This window comes from Oryctolagus cuniculus, chromosome 13, assembly GCF_964237555.1.
Source record: "Oryctolagus cuniculus chromosome 13, mOryCun1.1, whole genome shotgun sequence".
Lineage (NCBI taxonomy): Eukaryota > Metazoa > Chordata > Mammalia > Lagomorpha > Leporidae > Oryctolagus > Oryctolagus cuniculus.
The window spans coordinates 54,484,435-54,500,911 of NC_091444.1; the positions used below are offsets into that span (position 1 = coordinate 54,484,435).

Sequence of the window (16,477 nt, forward strand, 5' to 3'; positions counted from 1 at the left end):
CCCCATACTGGAGTCCCTGGGTTTGAACACTGGTTTCACTCTCATTTTCATTTTCCTACTAATGAATACTCTGGGAAGCAGCAGGTGAGTTCAAATTGTTGGTTCCTTGCCACCCAAGTGGGAGTTCTGGACTGAGTTCCTGGCTCCCAGTTTCAGCCTGGCCCAGGCCTGGCTGCTGCCAACATTTAGGAAATGAACAAGCAATGGGAGTTCTCTGTATGTACCTTTCTGTTTCTCTACCATATAAGTCTATATATATATAAACATAGTCCATGTATGTCAAGAGTTTGGTAAGGTAGTCAGATACAAATATAAGGAAACCTATTTTCTAGACTTAAATATCCCCCTCATAGTATATTTGACTTTTTTGTATTCCAAAAATGTTGAGTGTTTTTCAAGAAAATGTTTCAAGTGGAGATCAGATTCACTTATACAAAAATACCTACAAAACACTAAGCAGGTAAAGTTTTGGTAACTAATATTTATTAATTATCTCTTAAATGTTACATACTAAGACAACATGAGAGGATTACAAGGTATGGTCCTTTGGGGGCGGTGTTTTGGCTCAGCGGATGAAGTCGCTGCCTGTAACACCAAGATTCCATATGGGCACGGGTTTGTGTTCCAGCTGCTCCACTTCTGATTCAGCCACCTTCTAATGGCCTGGGAAAAGCAGTGGAAGATGGGTCAAGTGTTTGGACCCCTGGCACCCATGTGGAAGACCTGAAAGAAGCTCCTGGCTCTTGGCTTTCACCTGGCCCACCGCCGGTCATTGCAGCTATCCGGATGAAACATATCATTCTCTTTCTCTCTCTCTAATAAATTAATTTTTAAAAAATGGTCCTTAACTTTAGGGAGTTTATAAATCAGTGGGGGAGGAAAAAATAGAAAATAAAAATACATAAATACGCAGAAATAAATGAAAAAAATATATACATATTTTTGGCACAGTAGTATTTTAGACTAACAAATGGAGTGACAGTTCACAGATGTTTCCTTGGTATGTAAGTGGGGTTCTGAAAATGGAACAGGACTATTATAAGGATCACTGAAAGATGAGAGGAAAGGAAAGGGAAGAGAAGTGCAGGCAGAGGTAATGGTATGTGCAAACGCTGAAGAGCAGCAAGTCAGTAATAAGGTATTACTACAGTATAAAGTTCAAAAGGGGAACAGTATAACAAGAGAACCAATGAGAAAAGAGGCAGGGGCTGGACATAAAGGAGATTCTCTGTTGACATTTTGAGTTTTACAGTGATGAAAAGTCACTCAGGAGATTTTATACAAAGGACTGGTTGCTCATTTTAGCATTTTAAATAGAAACCACTCAGAAAAGAGATCAAAGCGGGAGATCTCTGCACCATTGTCAATATAGATCACTAAAATATAATTTCTAAAGCAATCTTATTTCATTAACAGCTTACTATAAATGGCAAAATTTCATAACTTACCTAAAATATTATACATGGACAACAAATTACCTTAATTTCCTGAACATGTTGAATGTAATTTACTCCACAAACATAGTAGAAATAACTCAATAATTTTTATGAAGTTGTTCAGGAAACTATTAAAGACAGCTTGTCATTGCTAGATCAGTTATAATAAAAGCTAAAAGTTTAGTTCCTTCATCCATACAAATTCACAGATATTTATGATATAAATAAATCTATCCATCTCTATTAGATAAAATGTTTTAAGATTCTCGGAATTAAAGAGATACTAATTTTCCCTGTTTTTTTCTTTTAATACAAGATGGAAGATGTATTTTATGCTTTTTTAGACATTTCAGTATATATGCAGGTGTAAACATTTCATTAAGTGATAACTGTTAAAATAGTGGTGAAAAGCATGTTTAACTGTTAAATGGGTACTTCCTTAATCATCTGATAAATCAAAGTACAGAAAGATTAAGAAACATTTTTGAAGTTGCTAGAATAACTATGCTTATATTAATTTTAATTTCATAAATTAAAATTTTCTGTTTTAAGGTAAACAAGTGAACTCCTTGACTATAATGAGTACTATAAATGTGATTTTATTATGAAATATCTCTAATACTGAAAACATTTATATGTTAATGACTTCACATCAAGTTCTAATCTACAAAGGAAAACCAACTGTTATTTATCATTTTGAAAGGTATCAAGTGATTTTATTTACCTCTTCTTCACTGCTATTATCCTCCTTTTCTTTTTCATCATCTTCCTCCTCTTCTTCTTCCTCTGCTTCACTACTTGAGCTATCTTCTTTCAATTCAGTCTTCCAATTAGCAGGGATAGTTTTACTTTTGTGAAATTCAAGTGCCTGGTCAAAGGCTGAAAAGGGATCAAAAACTACATGAACTACAGAAATTAAGATAACTGATTTATCTAAAAATATTAAATAAGATAAGGCAATAAAAATGATTGTTCTAATATCAGTGATATTTAATTCCTTTCAATTAGTTGCTATACTAAATGCTTTTTCTCCTTTTTCCCTCTTTTTTTGCTAAAGTGCTTTTTCCTGAGGCAATTCATTTAGTCCTGTGAGTCCTATGCAATTTTACAGAAAGTAAAACTGGTATCACTGAAATGTTACTTAGGTTCAAACAAATGCAAGAGGAAAACTACAGTTTTCTTCTTTTAAACAGAAATTAAGCCTGTCTAGTAAAAAGAAATTTAACACAGAAAAACTATTATTATTTTTCTAACAATTATTTAACAGTATTGTGTAACAAACACAATCACTATAATAAACATACAATAACCTGGAAACTGACTATAACTATGTTCTCCACACTTCTAGGTAAGCCTAAATTAAAACTAGGTTTATTAGCTTAAACTAAAACTAGCTAGACACAATTATTTTCATTTTACAATATACAAATATAAATCCTAAACATTTCGATGCTTTTGAGGCAATCTACATAGTATACTGTTGGATTCAATGAAGAGAAAATAAACAACTATTTAAAATGGCAAAAAAAACAAGTGACAAATGCAATTATAGCATATTCCTCAATCAAATAAAACTATTAGACTTTTGGTTAGTCATTCATTCACTTGTTCAGCCAAATCAAAATTACTTTGCCTCCTTCATATACCATCTCAGGTAATTAATATTTTATTAAGCAAAAGCCAGATTACACTAATAACTGATGATACAGTTGCTTCCCCATTTTCTATATTAGACTAAAAAAGACAAAGAAAGCCAATACAACAAGACACACCTGGTTTCTAAGAGTATAAGTTACATATGGAGTCAAATAAAAGGGGGCCTCAAAAAGTTCATGGAAATTCAGTCTCACTTTTTTTTTTTATTTGACAGGTAGACATACAGACAGTGAGAGAGAGAGACAGAGAGAGGAAGGTCTTCCTTCCATTGGTTCACTCCCCAAATGGCTGCTACGGCCAGCGCTGCGCTGATCTGAAGCCAGGTGCCTCTTCCCAGTCTCCCATGCAGGTGCAGGAGCCCAAGCACTTGGGCCATCCTCCACTGCCCTCCCGGGCCACAGCAGAGAGCTGAAGTGGAAGAGGAGCAACCGGGACTAGAACCTAGGCCCATATGGGATGCCGGCGCTTCAGGCAGAGGATTAACCAAGAGAGCCATGGTGCCGGCCCAGTCTCACTTTTTTTAAGATCCACTTATTTATTTGAAAGGCAGAGCAACTGGTGGGACACACAGACACACGGACACACAGAAACAGACACACACACACACACACAGGGAGAAATCAAGAGATCCAGAGATCGAGAGATCTTACATCTACTAGTTCATTCCCCAAATGCCTATAAGAGAAGCCCAGAACTCTATTCTAGCCTCCCATTAGGGTGGCAGGCGGCCATGCACTTGTGCTACCATATGCTGCTTTCCCAGGCACATTAGCAGGGAGCTGGATAGCAAACAGAGCAGTCAGGATTTGAACAGGTGCTCTAAAATGGGATGTCAGCAGGGCAAACAGTTGATTAACTCACTGCACAACAATGCTGGCCTCCACACATTATCTTTAAATTCAATTTTTCCACAAGCTTTTGAAGTCCTCTTGTATAACTTTAAAGGTAGAGGTTCCCAGGTACATCCTATGCGGGATGTAGTCCTCTTAACTATCACCTTTCTTGCTAGACTAAATGCCTGCCCCAAACAATTAACTTTAAAAAAATGTTTTCCTTAAGAGGAAAAGAAACTTCAGCCTTCAAAACACTTAAATATTTTTAAATTACTTGTGATTTATTCCAAGATTATCCTTACCTTGTTTTAATATAGCATCAGGCTTTGGTGCAGTGTCACTTGTAATTTCATGGACATCTTTTCTTGGAACTGAAGTACTATATTATTTTTTAATTATAAAGGAAAAATAATATGACATTAATTCAGTCTTGTCAATTACAAAGCTCAAGAAGATACTGAAAATACGGACAAACTGACATTTACAATATAAGCTATCACAAAGAGGGCTGCAAATTGCAAATATTATGACGGGCAAGAAGTTAAAATACAGAATCAACTACAGGATGATCCCAAGTTAACATGTTTTATAAACACCAAAGTGTTCTCAAAATATCAAAGAATCCTCTTTTCAAATATCAAAGAATCCTCTGCCCAAATATATATAATATATATAAAAGTAATGAAAATTACTTTTAGCAATATAATAATAAATAAAATTTTTAGATGAGAGAATTATGAATCCAATAAAGAACAAGTCAAATAGTAAAGTAAGAAATTATTTAGTGTAAAACTTGGAAGAGATTTATATCAAAAATGTTCTTATAATAATTTTTCTTACAATAGATTGTTGGATTGTAGCAAACTTATAAAATGCAATTTGAGGCCTTTCATGGAATTCTCCAACAATAAAAAAGATCAGATGCAAACAACTAGGTCAGGTTGTAACATATGTATCACAGGAATTTCCTATTTTGAACTAATAAATAATTAAATTTTGTGCACTTGGTTTGTTTCATTCATCCCACAAAAGCCTGAAAACTATTCCAATTATGTTTTCTAGCCTGCCATTTTAAAACTTATTTAGAAATTTTTAAATACACACAAAAACAGAATTGTGCAATGAACCCCCATGTATCTATCACCATACTACAATAATCATTAACTGATAATTACTGTTTCAATTATGTTCCTACCTACTCCCTCCAACACTAATTAGACCACTGAAGGAAATCGCACACATTACATAATTTCATTTATGATATTTCATTATGATTCTTTCAAAGACTTAAAAAATATAAATACATTATGATCACAAATCTACGTTACATAAGTCATTTTCGCAGCTTTATCAACACACAACTGACAAAATTACATATATTTAAGGTGTGATGATAATTTACATACACGTTGTGAAATTATTATTATAATCAAGTTAACTAATACATCCATCACGTAACATAGTTACTCTTTGGAGGGGAAGGAATAAGAATGTTTAAGATAGACCCCCTTGGCAAATTTCAAATACAAAGTACAATATAAACAACCACAACTGCCATGCTGTAAGGTATATCTTGAAAACTGATTTAGTGTATAAATGAAAGAATGTGTTCTGTGACTGACATCTCATTTCTCCTACTTCTGGAACAAATTCTTACCTCTTTTTTTTTTTCTTAAGATTTATTTATTTATTTGAAAGGCATAGTTACAGAGAGGGGTGGGGAGAGACGAGACAGAGAGCAGAGACAGGGACAGAGAGAGATCTTTTATCAGCTGGTTTACTCCCGCAAAGGCTATAAGAGCCGGGGCTGGGCCAGGCCAAACCAGGAGTTTCACTTGGGTATCCCATGTGGGTGGTAGGAGCTCAAGCACATGGACCACCTTCGGCTGCTTTCCCAGGCTCATTAGCACAGAGCTGGATAGGAAGTAGCACAGCCAGGACTCAAGCCAGCACCCACATGGGATGGCAGGGCTGCAGTGGGCAGCTTTATCCATTACACCACAGCGCTGGCCCCTATTTAATTCTTAAAGAAAAAACAAACTTCACTCTAAAAAATTCTACATTAAAAAATCACTTTCTGAACCCTTAAAAACATCTAGATCAAGCCATTTTAATCAGACTGCAGTGCAAGTCAAATATTATTGAACAGATATCACTATAATTATCAGTCATAACTAGAAATATTAGAAAGTTCTCATAAGACAATATAGAACAAACCTTAAAGAAATGTTAATAAATATATCCAGTTCACTTCAATAAATCATGTTACTGTTATGTGGGCAAATGTTGAACAAATCATAGAACTAGATTAGTTTAGAAATGAATAGGAAAAATGAATGAATGACATGATTAAGGAAAGACCTATCTTTAAGACTATTATATTTAAAGATAATATGAAAACCAGTCACTCTTTGCAACTTTTGTGCAATGAAAATTAAAATCTTAGGGTCATTGGAAAGAAGTATTCATCACTTAATCTACTAATATGCAAAAACAGCATATATTTTTACAGTTTTTTCAAACCAAGTAAATAATACTTACAATTTGCCATCTTTGAATGATCGAACAAGAATATTGTCTTTTTTCACAGCAATCTCATCACTACAATCAGGACAAACCACCTTTAAAAAAAGTATGAAACTATTATAATTAAGAGCATATTTGTAGATAATTACATAAGTAGCTACTATTTAAATACTTTAAAAAATGTTTTAAAGCTTAAAGTATAAAAACTAATTTTAGTTTGAGGATAAGTAGGTACACATACAGAGGGAGCACACACAAATAAATTTAAATTGGAATTTATATCCTTATACAAATTCTCTGGATAATCCAGACTGTTGGCACAGGTACAGTATTGGGTAGAATCATGGCTATGGATGAAGCTGTGCATGAAGTTCTAGTCAGAAACAGAAAAGAACCTTAATTGAAGGGCTCCCTTGGGGCAAAGAAAGGACAGAATATCTGGAGCCAGGGAGGCCACATTAATCCTTAGGATAAAAATCTAAAATATTTATGGGAAGAGTATGAAACAACAGAATGCCTGCCTTTTAAAAAATTACTATGAGGGCAAGAGTTTGGCTCAGTGGTTAAGATGTTGCTGGGGGGTGAGGACAGCACAGTGAAATAGTGGTAAAGCCACCACCATCTGCAGTACTGGCATCCCTTATGGGCACCATGTCCCACTGCTCCACTTCCGATCCAACTCTGCTATGGCCTGGGAAAGCAGTGGAAGATGGCCCAAGTCCTTGGGTCCCTGCAACCACTTGGGAGACCAGGAAGAAGATCCAGGCTCTGGGCTTCTGATCAGCCCAGCTCTAGCCATTGCAGCCATTTGGGGAATGAACCAGCTGATCAAAGACCTCTCTCTCTCTCTCTCTGCCTCTTTGTAACTCTGCCTTTCAAATATAAATAAATCTTAAAAAGAAAAAAATGTTGCTTGGGATGCTTGCACTTCATATTGGCATGCCTATTAAGTACTGGCTCTTCTCCTGATTCCTGGTTCCTCCTGATGTGCACCTTGGGAGGCAGCAGCAGATGGCTTAAGTAGCTAGGTCCCTGCCACCTTTGTGAGAGACCTATATCCAATTCCCAGCTCCCAGCTCCAGATTCAGCTTGGCCTACCACTGGCCATTGTGGGCATTTGGGGAGTAAGCCAATAGATGTTAGCTTCTTCCCTACCTCCCTCTCTTTCTGTCTCTCTGTTTCTATCTTTCTGCCTCTTAAATGAAAAATTATTCTGGGCAAGAGTTGAAAAAGACTTGGAGCTGGGGTTGTGGTGCAGCAAATGAAGTCGCTGCCTGTATTCCACATGCGCAAGGGTTTGTTCATTCCCCAAATGGGACAATGGCCAGGGCTGGGCCAGGCCGAAGCTGGGAACCTGGAACTCCATGTGGGTTTCCCACCTGGGTGGCAGGGGCCCAAGTACTTGAATCATCTTCTGCTGCATTCCCAGTTACATTAGCAGGAAGCTGGATTGGAAGTGCAGCAGCTGGGACTCAAATTTGCACTCTGATATGGAACAGCAGCATCATAAGCTATGGCTTAACCCACTGCACCACAACACTAGCCTTTGAATTTGAATTTTCTACCCAAAATAGAATAGTATAATCAATTTCCAAACTATCAAGATTTTGCATTTCTTGGATGACTTCAAGAGTTCTTTGTATTCAAAGACATTAATTATTTGAGAGGCAGAGAAACAGAGTTCCTATTTGCTGGTTCAATCCCATCACTCACAGCCATGGCTGGGCTGGGAAAAGACAGGAACCAGGGGCTCAATCCAAGTCTCTCACATGGAAGGCAAGAACCCAATTACTTGAGCCAGAATCTGCATTAGCAAGAAGACAGAATCAGGAGCTGGAGCCAGGTATCAGACTTTGGTACTCTCATAAGGGAAATGGGCATCTAAACCACTGAAATAAATGCTAACCCCTCAAAGACAATTTTGAAAGCAATCTTTGTGTGAACTGAATGTTAAAAACATTTTTCCATTTTGTATGTATGAAAAACACTAGTAAGGAAATGCATTGTTTTCTTTATAAATGTAGTTGAAAATTAAAGTCTTTTATACTGAAGCTACTCACCAACGCAGGAAACCATAGCGTTTTCTTTTTATCCAAACTAATGTAATCTACACACACAACTTTGCCTAGTAGCTCATCAACCTGTTTCCTGTCATCCTCATCCTCATCGCTGGATGATGACGAAGACTCTTCCTCTGGTCTAGGGAGAGAACAAATTAAGATATTTCCATTTATCTTTACAAAGAATAAGCCTACAAATGATGAATAAAGGTATTGCAGAACTATTATCACATTTCATTAAAACCTACAACATGGCTATTTTAAAATTATTTTCTAAGTTTCTACAGAATAACAAAACTTTATCATTACAGGAAAGCATGTTATTTTTCTAAAAGTCTTTCTTTCTATTTAGTACTATTTTAAAGGATTAAAGGGAAAGTTCAGTATAGAATAACTGGTCCCCCAATCTTCAAAAACCTAAATGTCGCATATTAAAAATCCCAGTGCTGTTTCACTAAAATATTCTGGATCCCAATCTCAGATGAAAAGATATTTAGAAGTAGTAATTTTACATCCCCAATACAGAGCAAATTTATAAAGGAGGAGGCAGATTTTTATTAACTGGGGGTTAGGGTGGGGTGAGGAGGCAATCTGAAAAGAGATCACCACTACTATCCTTAACATCAAAAATATACAAACTCAGGAAGGTGCTGTGGCACAGTGGGTTAAACTACAGCTGCCTGTGTCATCAGCATTCCACGAGTGTCGATTTGAGTCCTGGTACTACACTTCTGACACCTGGGAAAGTGGTGGAAGATAGTAAGGTACTTGGACCCCTGTTTCTCACATGGGAGATCCAGATGGAGTTCCAAGCTCCAGGCACTGGCCTGGCCCAGCCCTGCACATTGTAGCCAGGATGGATGATCCCTTTCTCTGTCTCCCTCTCTCCATCTCTCTAGGTAATTCTACCTTTCAAAAGAAATAAAAATAAAAAAACTATAAAAAATACACAAATTATTCAGAAAACACACAATACAGTTCCTTTGTATTACGTTAAAAGCATCTTTCAGTAACAGCAAATACTGGATGAGTAAATTAGAAAGATTTAGTTGACTGTCAGAAGAAAAAAGAACTATCTGAAATCATCAGATCAATGTTAGAAGAAAACATAGTAAGAAGTGATCCTACAAAGCAAAAGTACACAAAACAACATGATATTCTATTTTGAATTTGGTTCAAAAACTGCTCATAATCAGTGTTGTAAAGAAAATAAAGGGTTCTTACAACTGACTGCTGAAAATGCCCAGGATAAGTAAAGACATCAGAATAGCAACTATGTATATTCTTTTTGTAAAATTAAACCAAAACAAATGGCTAGTACTGATTATCTACACTTTATTTTTTAGATAGTTGGCAATGACTAAATTCACTGACAGAAAATGTGAATAGATAGATTAACTATTTTAAAACTTTAAAAATGTTTGTCTATTTGGTTGACTGCAACATATACAGGATATTCTGAATTTGTCTTTGATGTCCTTTTAAAAAGATAAAAATACAAATGCAATTTCTTTTGTATTTCTATGGTTCAACATGAATATATATGAAGTCAAAGCAATTACAATAATATTAAACATATATAAAGAATATCACTCTTTGATTCAATGATCAAATAACTTGAAAACTATTCTTTGGTTGGGGACAGGCATTGTGGCACAGTAGATTAAGCTGCTGCCTGGGATACTAGCATACCAAATGAGTGTTGTGTGGAGTCCTAGCTGTTCCACTTCTAATCCAGCTCCCTGCTAATATGTCTAGAAAAGCACCAGAAGATGGCCCAATTGGGAAACCGAGATGGAGTTCAGCCTGGCCCAGCCACAGCCATTGCAGAAATTTTTAGTTGGGTGAATCAGCAGATGAAAAATCTCTGTCTCTCATTGAAATAATAAATTTTTAGGAAAAAAATTGTTTCCTGGTAGAAACAAAGCAAATATTCAAAGTTTGCTAATGAGAAGTAACATAATTCAAATGATAAAGAAAGTAGCTAATAGGTAGCAGAAAAACTCAACATACCTTTCTAGCAAGTCTGATTTCTACTATTTTAGAAGAGCCTCTCAAGGGCAATGACTTTTATCTCAACTTTCTAATACTAAGAAAGACAACGGAAATTAAAAACTGTAATTTCTGCTTTTTCAAAGTCATCACAGAAGACCCATTCAGCTAGCTTTGTTTTTAAATATTTATTTTTGTATTTATTTTCATCTACTTGAAAGGCAGCGTGACAGAGATATTCTATCTGCCCAAAACACCCACAATAGTTGGCGTTGAGCTAGGCCAAAGCCTGGAACCCAGAACTGCATCCTGGTCTCCTATGCAGGGTTCTAGCACTTGAGTTGTCATCTGATGCTCCCAGGATACATTAGCAGGAAGCCAGATAAGAAGTGGCATATCAGTGACTCCAACCAGCACTCTGATATGGGATACAGGCCTTCCAAGTAGAGGTTTAACCCACAGTGCCACAACACCTGCCCCTGTTTGTTTTTAATTTGAGAGGCAAAGATACAAAGACAGAAAGACAAAACAGAGGGTTCCTATACTCTGATTTACTCCCCCCAAATGCTTGCAAAGGCCAGGGATAGGCTAGGCAGAGGCCAAGAGCCAGGAACTTAATCTATTTTTCCCATGAGAGTAGCAAGAATTCAATTACTTGAGCCATCACTGCTGTGCTTTCTAGAGTTGGCATCAGTAGGAAGCTGCAGTCTGGAGTCAAAACCAGGTACCAAACCCAGGAATGATGATAACCATTGTGGGCATCTTCACTGCTAGGTTAAATGTCCACCACTCAGCTAGAGTTTTATGTATGCCCTTTATATGAATATTATTAGCAAGCTGGAAAATCCCAATGCCAGAGATCAAAATCTATAAACCACATCTTCAAAAAACTAATTCATTCTTCAGACTTAATAAATATGAAGACTTCAGACTCCAAAAAATTATATTCCCCAAAAATAATAACAAAAAAATCTTTGTTTGGCTAGATGAAACATCTGTCCATCTTATAAATAAAATCTGTACATTCCATTCTAAAAGTAACCCAACTTGCAGGCTTGATGTCCCTCTCCCCCTCATCTACTCAATACTTCATTCCAATCAAGCTTCCTTCTTTCCACCAGCCATTTTTTACCCCTAATAAATAGAATGCTGTTATTTCCATCAGTTGGTTATTACTTCACAAAAAACTTAATACTATGTTCTTCCCTCAGATACTGGGAAATTCTTCTCTTCCTCTATGTTTCTGCACATGTGTCACCTCAGGTCACTCAGAACACCACCTTCAAATTTACACTCTACTCATGCTTCTCTCTCCTCCTTCCTTTACTCTGCTCTGTGTTCCACCTCATTCACAACTTCTATCATACTACATATTTATTTCTTATGTTATTCTTTATTGTCCAACTCCTTCCATGAGGGAATGTAGGCTCTAAAAGAAATTCTTTAAAAATAATTGATTTGTTCACTGATTAAACTCAAGTACAACAGTGCTTGGCACTGCACAGAGGCTCAATAAACACATGTGATAAAAGAAATGAAGTGACAAGATTTTCTTCTTTGTACCATGGTGATTCTGATTTTAATTTTATTATAAAATCACAATACAGGTGACATCAGTGTAAACTACACAAACATACCTAAGGCTTTTTTTAGGATTTTCTTTTCTTTCTTTCTTTCTTTTTTTTTTTTTTTTTTTAAGTTTACTTGAAAGAGTTACAGAAAGTACAGAGGCAGAGAGAGAGAGGACAGAGACTGATCTTCTAACCACTAGTTCACTCCCCGAAAATGGCCACAATGGCCAGGGCTGGGCCAGGTGGAAGTTAGGAGCCAGGAGTTTCTTCTGTGTCTCCCACATGAGTATAGGGGCCCAAGTACCTGGGCGATTTTCCACTTCTTTCCCAGGCACATAAGCAGAGAGATGGATGGAAAGTGGAACAGATGGGTCTCAAACTAAGGCCCACATGTGTGTTTCTTGCTCCATTCATAATTAGGGACTCAGATGCTGTTCCAATGAACTAGGCACAAGGAGACATCATGCTGCCTTGGATTTACTATTCACATGCAGATTGGTGAGACCTTCTTCTAATTACTGGTTTCTTTGCTTTCTTCTTGTTCTCAAGGGCTCAAGAACCTGCTTGCATTATCCTTGTGGCTGCTCTGCAGGCTGATGTACCACTATAAACAAAGCCTCCAGCAGTCTCTCTGCCTGGCTCTCTTAATCTCTCTTTAGACTTCTTTAACTTTTCCTTTTAGAATCTACCAGGAAATTGCTTATACCAGACAGGGGTGAACTAAAATAAACGACCATCAAAAGTATTTTTTTTTTTTTGGACAGGCAGAGTGGACAGTGAGAGAGAGAGAGACAGAGAGAGAAAGGTCTTCCTTTGCCGTTGGTTCATTCCAATGGCCGCCACGGCTGGCGCGCTGCGGCCGGCACATCACGCTGATCCGAAGGCAAGAGCGAGGTGCTTCTCCTGGTCTCCCATGGGGTGCAGGGCCCAAGCACTTGGGCCATCCTCCACTGCACTCCCTGGCCACAGCAGAGAGCTGGCCTGGAAGAGGGGCAACCGGGACAGAATCCGGTGCCCTGATCAGAACTAGAACCCGGTGTGCCGGCGCCGCAAGGCGGAGGATTAGCCCGTTGAGGCGCGGCGCTGGCCCTATCCAAAGTATTTTAAGAGAACAAATCTGCTTGGTTTTTATTTACCTTCTCACTTATTATTTCTTTGATGGTGAGTATTTATAGAACCACTAAAAAATGATTCATTGTATTTGTGAAATAAAATCTGATGGCACCACTGGAAATTAAACTAATTGCATGGAAATATTTTCCATAATACATTAATAGCTAATTAGTTAAAACTGATCACACAACACTATTAACTGCAAATTAATTGTAAATCAAGAAACGACAACTGTAGTCAAGACAGGAACTGAAGAATACCAAATGAAATGCAAATGGAAAACTAGGCTAGAAATGCATTTCTGACTTTAACAATTATTATTTCAGGCAAGTCAATTAACTCTCTTTTAAACTTTGTGAAGTAAAACTCCACATTAGAATCAGGAAGACTGACAAATTATACCTTCTTAGAAATTAAAGTATACAGAGTATATATATATATATATATATATATTTACTATATAAACACTTTCAGCATATTAATTCATTTAATTTTTATAGCAACTCTAAGATACAGATAATACTATTATCCCAATTTTACAGATGAAATTTGAGGCATGAAAAGATTAAATAGCCTGCCCAAGGTAACAGTGCAAGGAAGTGGCAGAGCTGGGATTCAAATCCAGGACATCTGGGTTAATTAAAATAGTTAATTAATTTTCAAGAAGATATCACAAACGTAGGAGTGCCTCAGTCAGTATTTCAAAATAACATAACAGCATTCTGGAAAATCTAAAAACATTATTAGGTCACGGTAACAGCTAATATCTACAACAGAACACTTTCTCACTAATAATGCTACCATCTACTTATCACTTATTTTTCTTTCTGGCTGAGATAATTTTAAATGTCATACATAGAGGCCGGCGCCGGGGCTCACTAGGCTAATCCCCTCTGCCTGCGGCACCGGCACCCCGGGTTCTTGTCCCGGCTGGGGCATTGGATTCTGTCCTGGTTGCTCTTCTTCCAGGCCAGCTCTATGCTGTGGCCTGGGCAGGCAGTGGAGGATGGCCCAAGTGCTTGGGCCCTGCACCCACATGGGAGACCAAGAGGAAGCACCTGGTTCCTGGCTTCGGATCGGTGCAGCGCTGGCCATGGTGGCCATTTGTGGGGTGAACCAATGGAAGGAAGACCTTTCTCTCTTTCTCTTTCTCTCTCACTGTCTAACTCTGCCTGTCAAAAAAAAAAAAAAAAAATCATACATAGAAACATAACAGTTACAACCTAAGTATCCTAAGAATGATCAAACCATCAACATGCAAAGTTAGAATTTAGGGAAATTATTTACCTAATAACTAAAGAAAACATTTTCTAGAAGAATAAAGGGAGTAATATTCAAAGAGTAAAGGGAAAAGAAAACAGATGACCCAAATCACAAATACAGTAAGAAAATAATAAATATTTTTTCAATGAAATGACTAGTCATATAAATGTCCTCCCTCAAATGAGTATTTCCTAACTCCAGATTAATTTGGGATACAAATAAATTACCCTATATATAAACAAAAAGAGATTCCATCAGTTAAAATGGAAGGGGCCTATGGCACAAGGCCTGATCCTTCCTTTCTAAATCCCTTGGATTAGTTATTGTTTCTAAGCCAGTTTCTCCAATTTTAATAGGAATAAAAACAATGTCTATCTTTTTTTTTTTTTTTAAAGATTAGCTTGCTTTATTTATTTATTTTTGACAGGTAGAGTCAGAGAGAGAGAGACAGAGAGAAAGGTCTTCCTTCCATTGGTTCACTCCCCAAATGGCCGCTACGGCCAGTGCTGCGCTGATCTGAAGCCAGGAGCCAGGTGCTTCCTCCTGGTCTCCCATGCACTTGGGCAATCCTCCACTGCCCTCCCGGGCCACAGCAGAGAGTTGGACTGGAAGAGGAACAAGCAGGACTAGAACCCTGTGCCCATATGGGATGCCAGCGCGGAGGATTAACCAAGTTAGCCACGGCGCCGGCCCCAAAGCCTATCTTCATTTTTGCTGTGAAGCAGAAATTAAATGATAGTGTGTACCTAATTTCTACCTCCAACTCTCAGACACAATTATGTTTATACATGATTCTATATATTGAATGAAAGCATTTACTTACACTAAAAGTTTCATTCAACTCATTATGTACTTATTTATTTTTTTTTAAGATTTATTTTATTTATTTGAAAGACAGAATTACAAAGAGAGGCAGAGCTAGAGAGCGAGAGAGCGAGAGATCATCCATCCACTGGCTCACTCCCCAGCTGGCCGCAACAGCCAGAGCTGCGCCAATCTGAACCCGAGAGCCAGGAAGGAGCTTCTTCCAGGTCTCCCATGCATGTATATAGGGGCCCAAACACTTGGGCCACCTTCCACTGCTTTCCCAGGCCATAGAAGAGAGCTGGACTGGAAATGGAGCAGCCAGACTTGAACCAGTGTCCATATGGGATGCCAGCACTGCAGGCGGTAGCTTTAACTCTCAGCACCAACCACAGATCTGGCCGCTTACTGTTTATCTATTTATTTATTTTTTATTTTTACTTTTTGACAGGCAGAGTTAGACAGCAAGAGAGACAGAGAAAAAAGTCTTTCTTCCATTGGTTCACTCCCCAAATGGCCGCTATGGCTGGTGCGCTGCGCTGATCCAAAGCCAGGAGCCAGGTGCTTCCTCCCGGTCTCCCATGCGGGTGCAGTGCCCAAGCACTTGGGCCATCCTCCACTGCCTTCCCAGGCCACAGCAGAGAGCTGGCCTGGAAGAAGAGCAACCAGGACAGAATCTGACGCCCCAACCGGGCCCTTAGTATTTATTTTTAACACTTACTCTAACATCATTTGGGCTCATGCATATGAAAAATTCCTAATACAAAAAGTTCAGGATCTGGCATTGCAATGCAGTGGGTTACAACGCCGCCTACAACGCCAGCATCCCATAAGGGCACCCGTTAGTGTCCTGGGTGTTCCACTTCTGATCCAGCTCCCTACTAACATGCCTGCAAAAGCAGCAGAAGATGGCCCAGGTGCTTGGGCCCCTGCCAACCATGTGGGAGACATGGAAGAAGCTCCTGTGTGTGATACCTTCATTGTGGTCATTTGGGGAATGAACCAGCTAATGGATCTCTCTCACTCTGCCAATTCTTGATTTATTTTGGACATCATTTTACTGACTCCCAGTTTTAGAGGGGGGCAGGGCTGAAGTTTATTTATTTGAAAGCCAAAGGACAGAGAGAGAGACAAAGATCTTCCATCCATTGCTTCATTCTCCAAATGCTCATGACAGCCAGGGCTAGGCCAGGCCAAAGCAGGAGCCAGAAACTCCATCCAGT

The 16,477-nt window shown here is 38.1% G+C and overlaps 1 protein-coding gene across 9 annotated transcripts in view; it reads right to left on the reverse strand.

Moving 5' to 3' along the window:
* Positions 1-16,477, reverse strand: part of ARID4B (AT-rich interaction domain 4B) — a 154,737-nt gene that overhangs the window by 51,668 nt on the left and 86,592 nt on the right. For all 9 annotated transcript variants that reach the window (XR_011381511.1, XM_051820724.2, XM_070055537.1 and 6 more), the window contains exons 8-11: positions 8,512-8,650; positions 6,467-6,546; positions 4,228-4,304; positions 2,161-2,315 (exon numbers count right to left, since the gene is read on the reverse strand). Coding sequence is in view for 8 of the 9 variants with exons in the window: in XM_051820724.2 (XP_051676684.2) it covers positions 2,161-2,315; positions 4,228-4,304; positions 6,467-6,546; positions 8,512-8,650 (451 nt within the window). In the remaining variant the exon portion in view is untranslated. The remainder of the gene's footprint in view (positions 1-2,160; positions 2,316-4,227; positions 4,305-6,466; positions 6,547-8,511; positions 8,651-16,477) is intronic.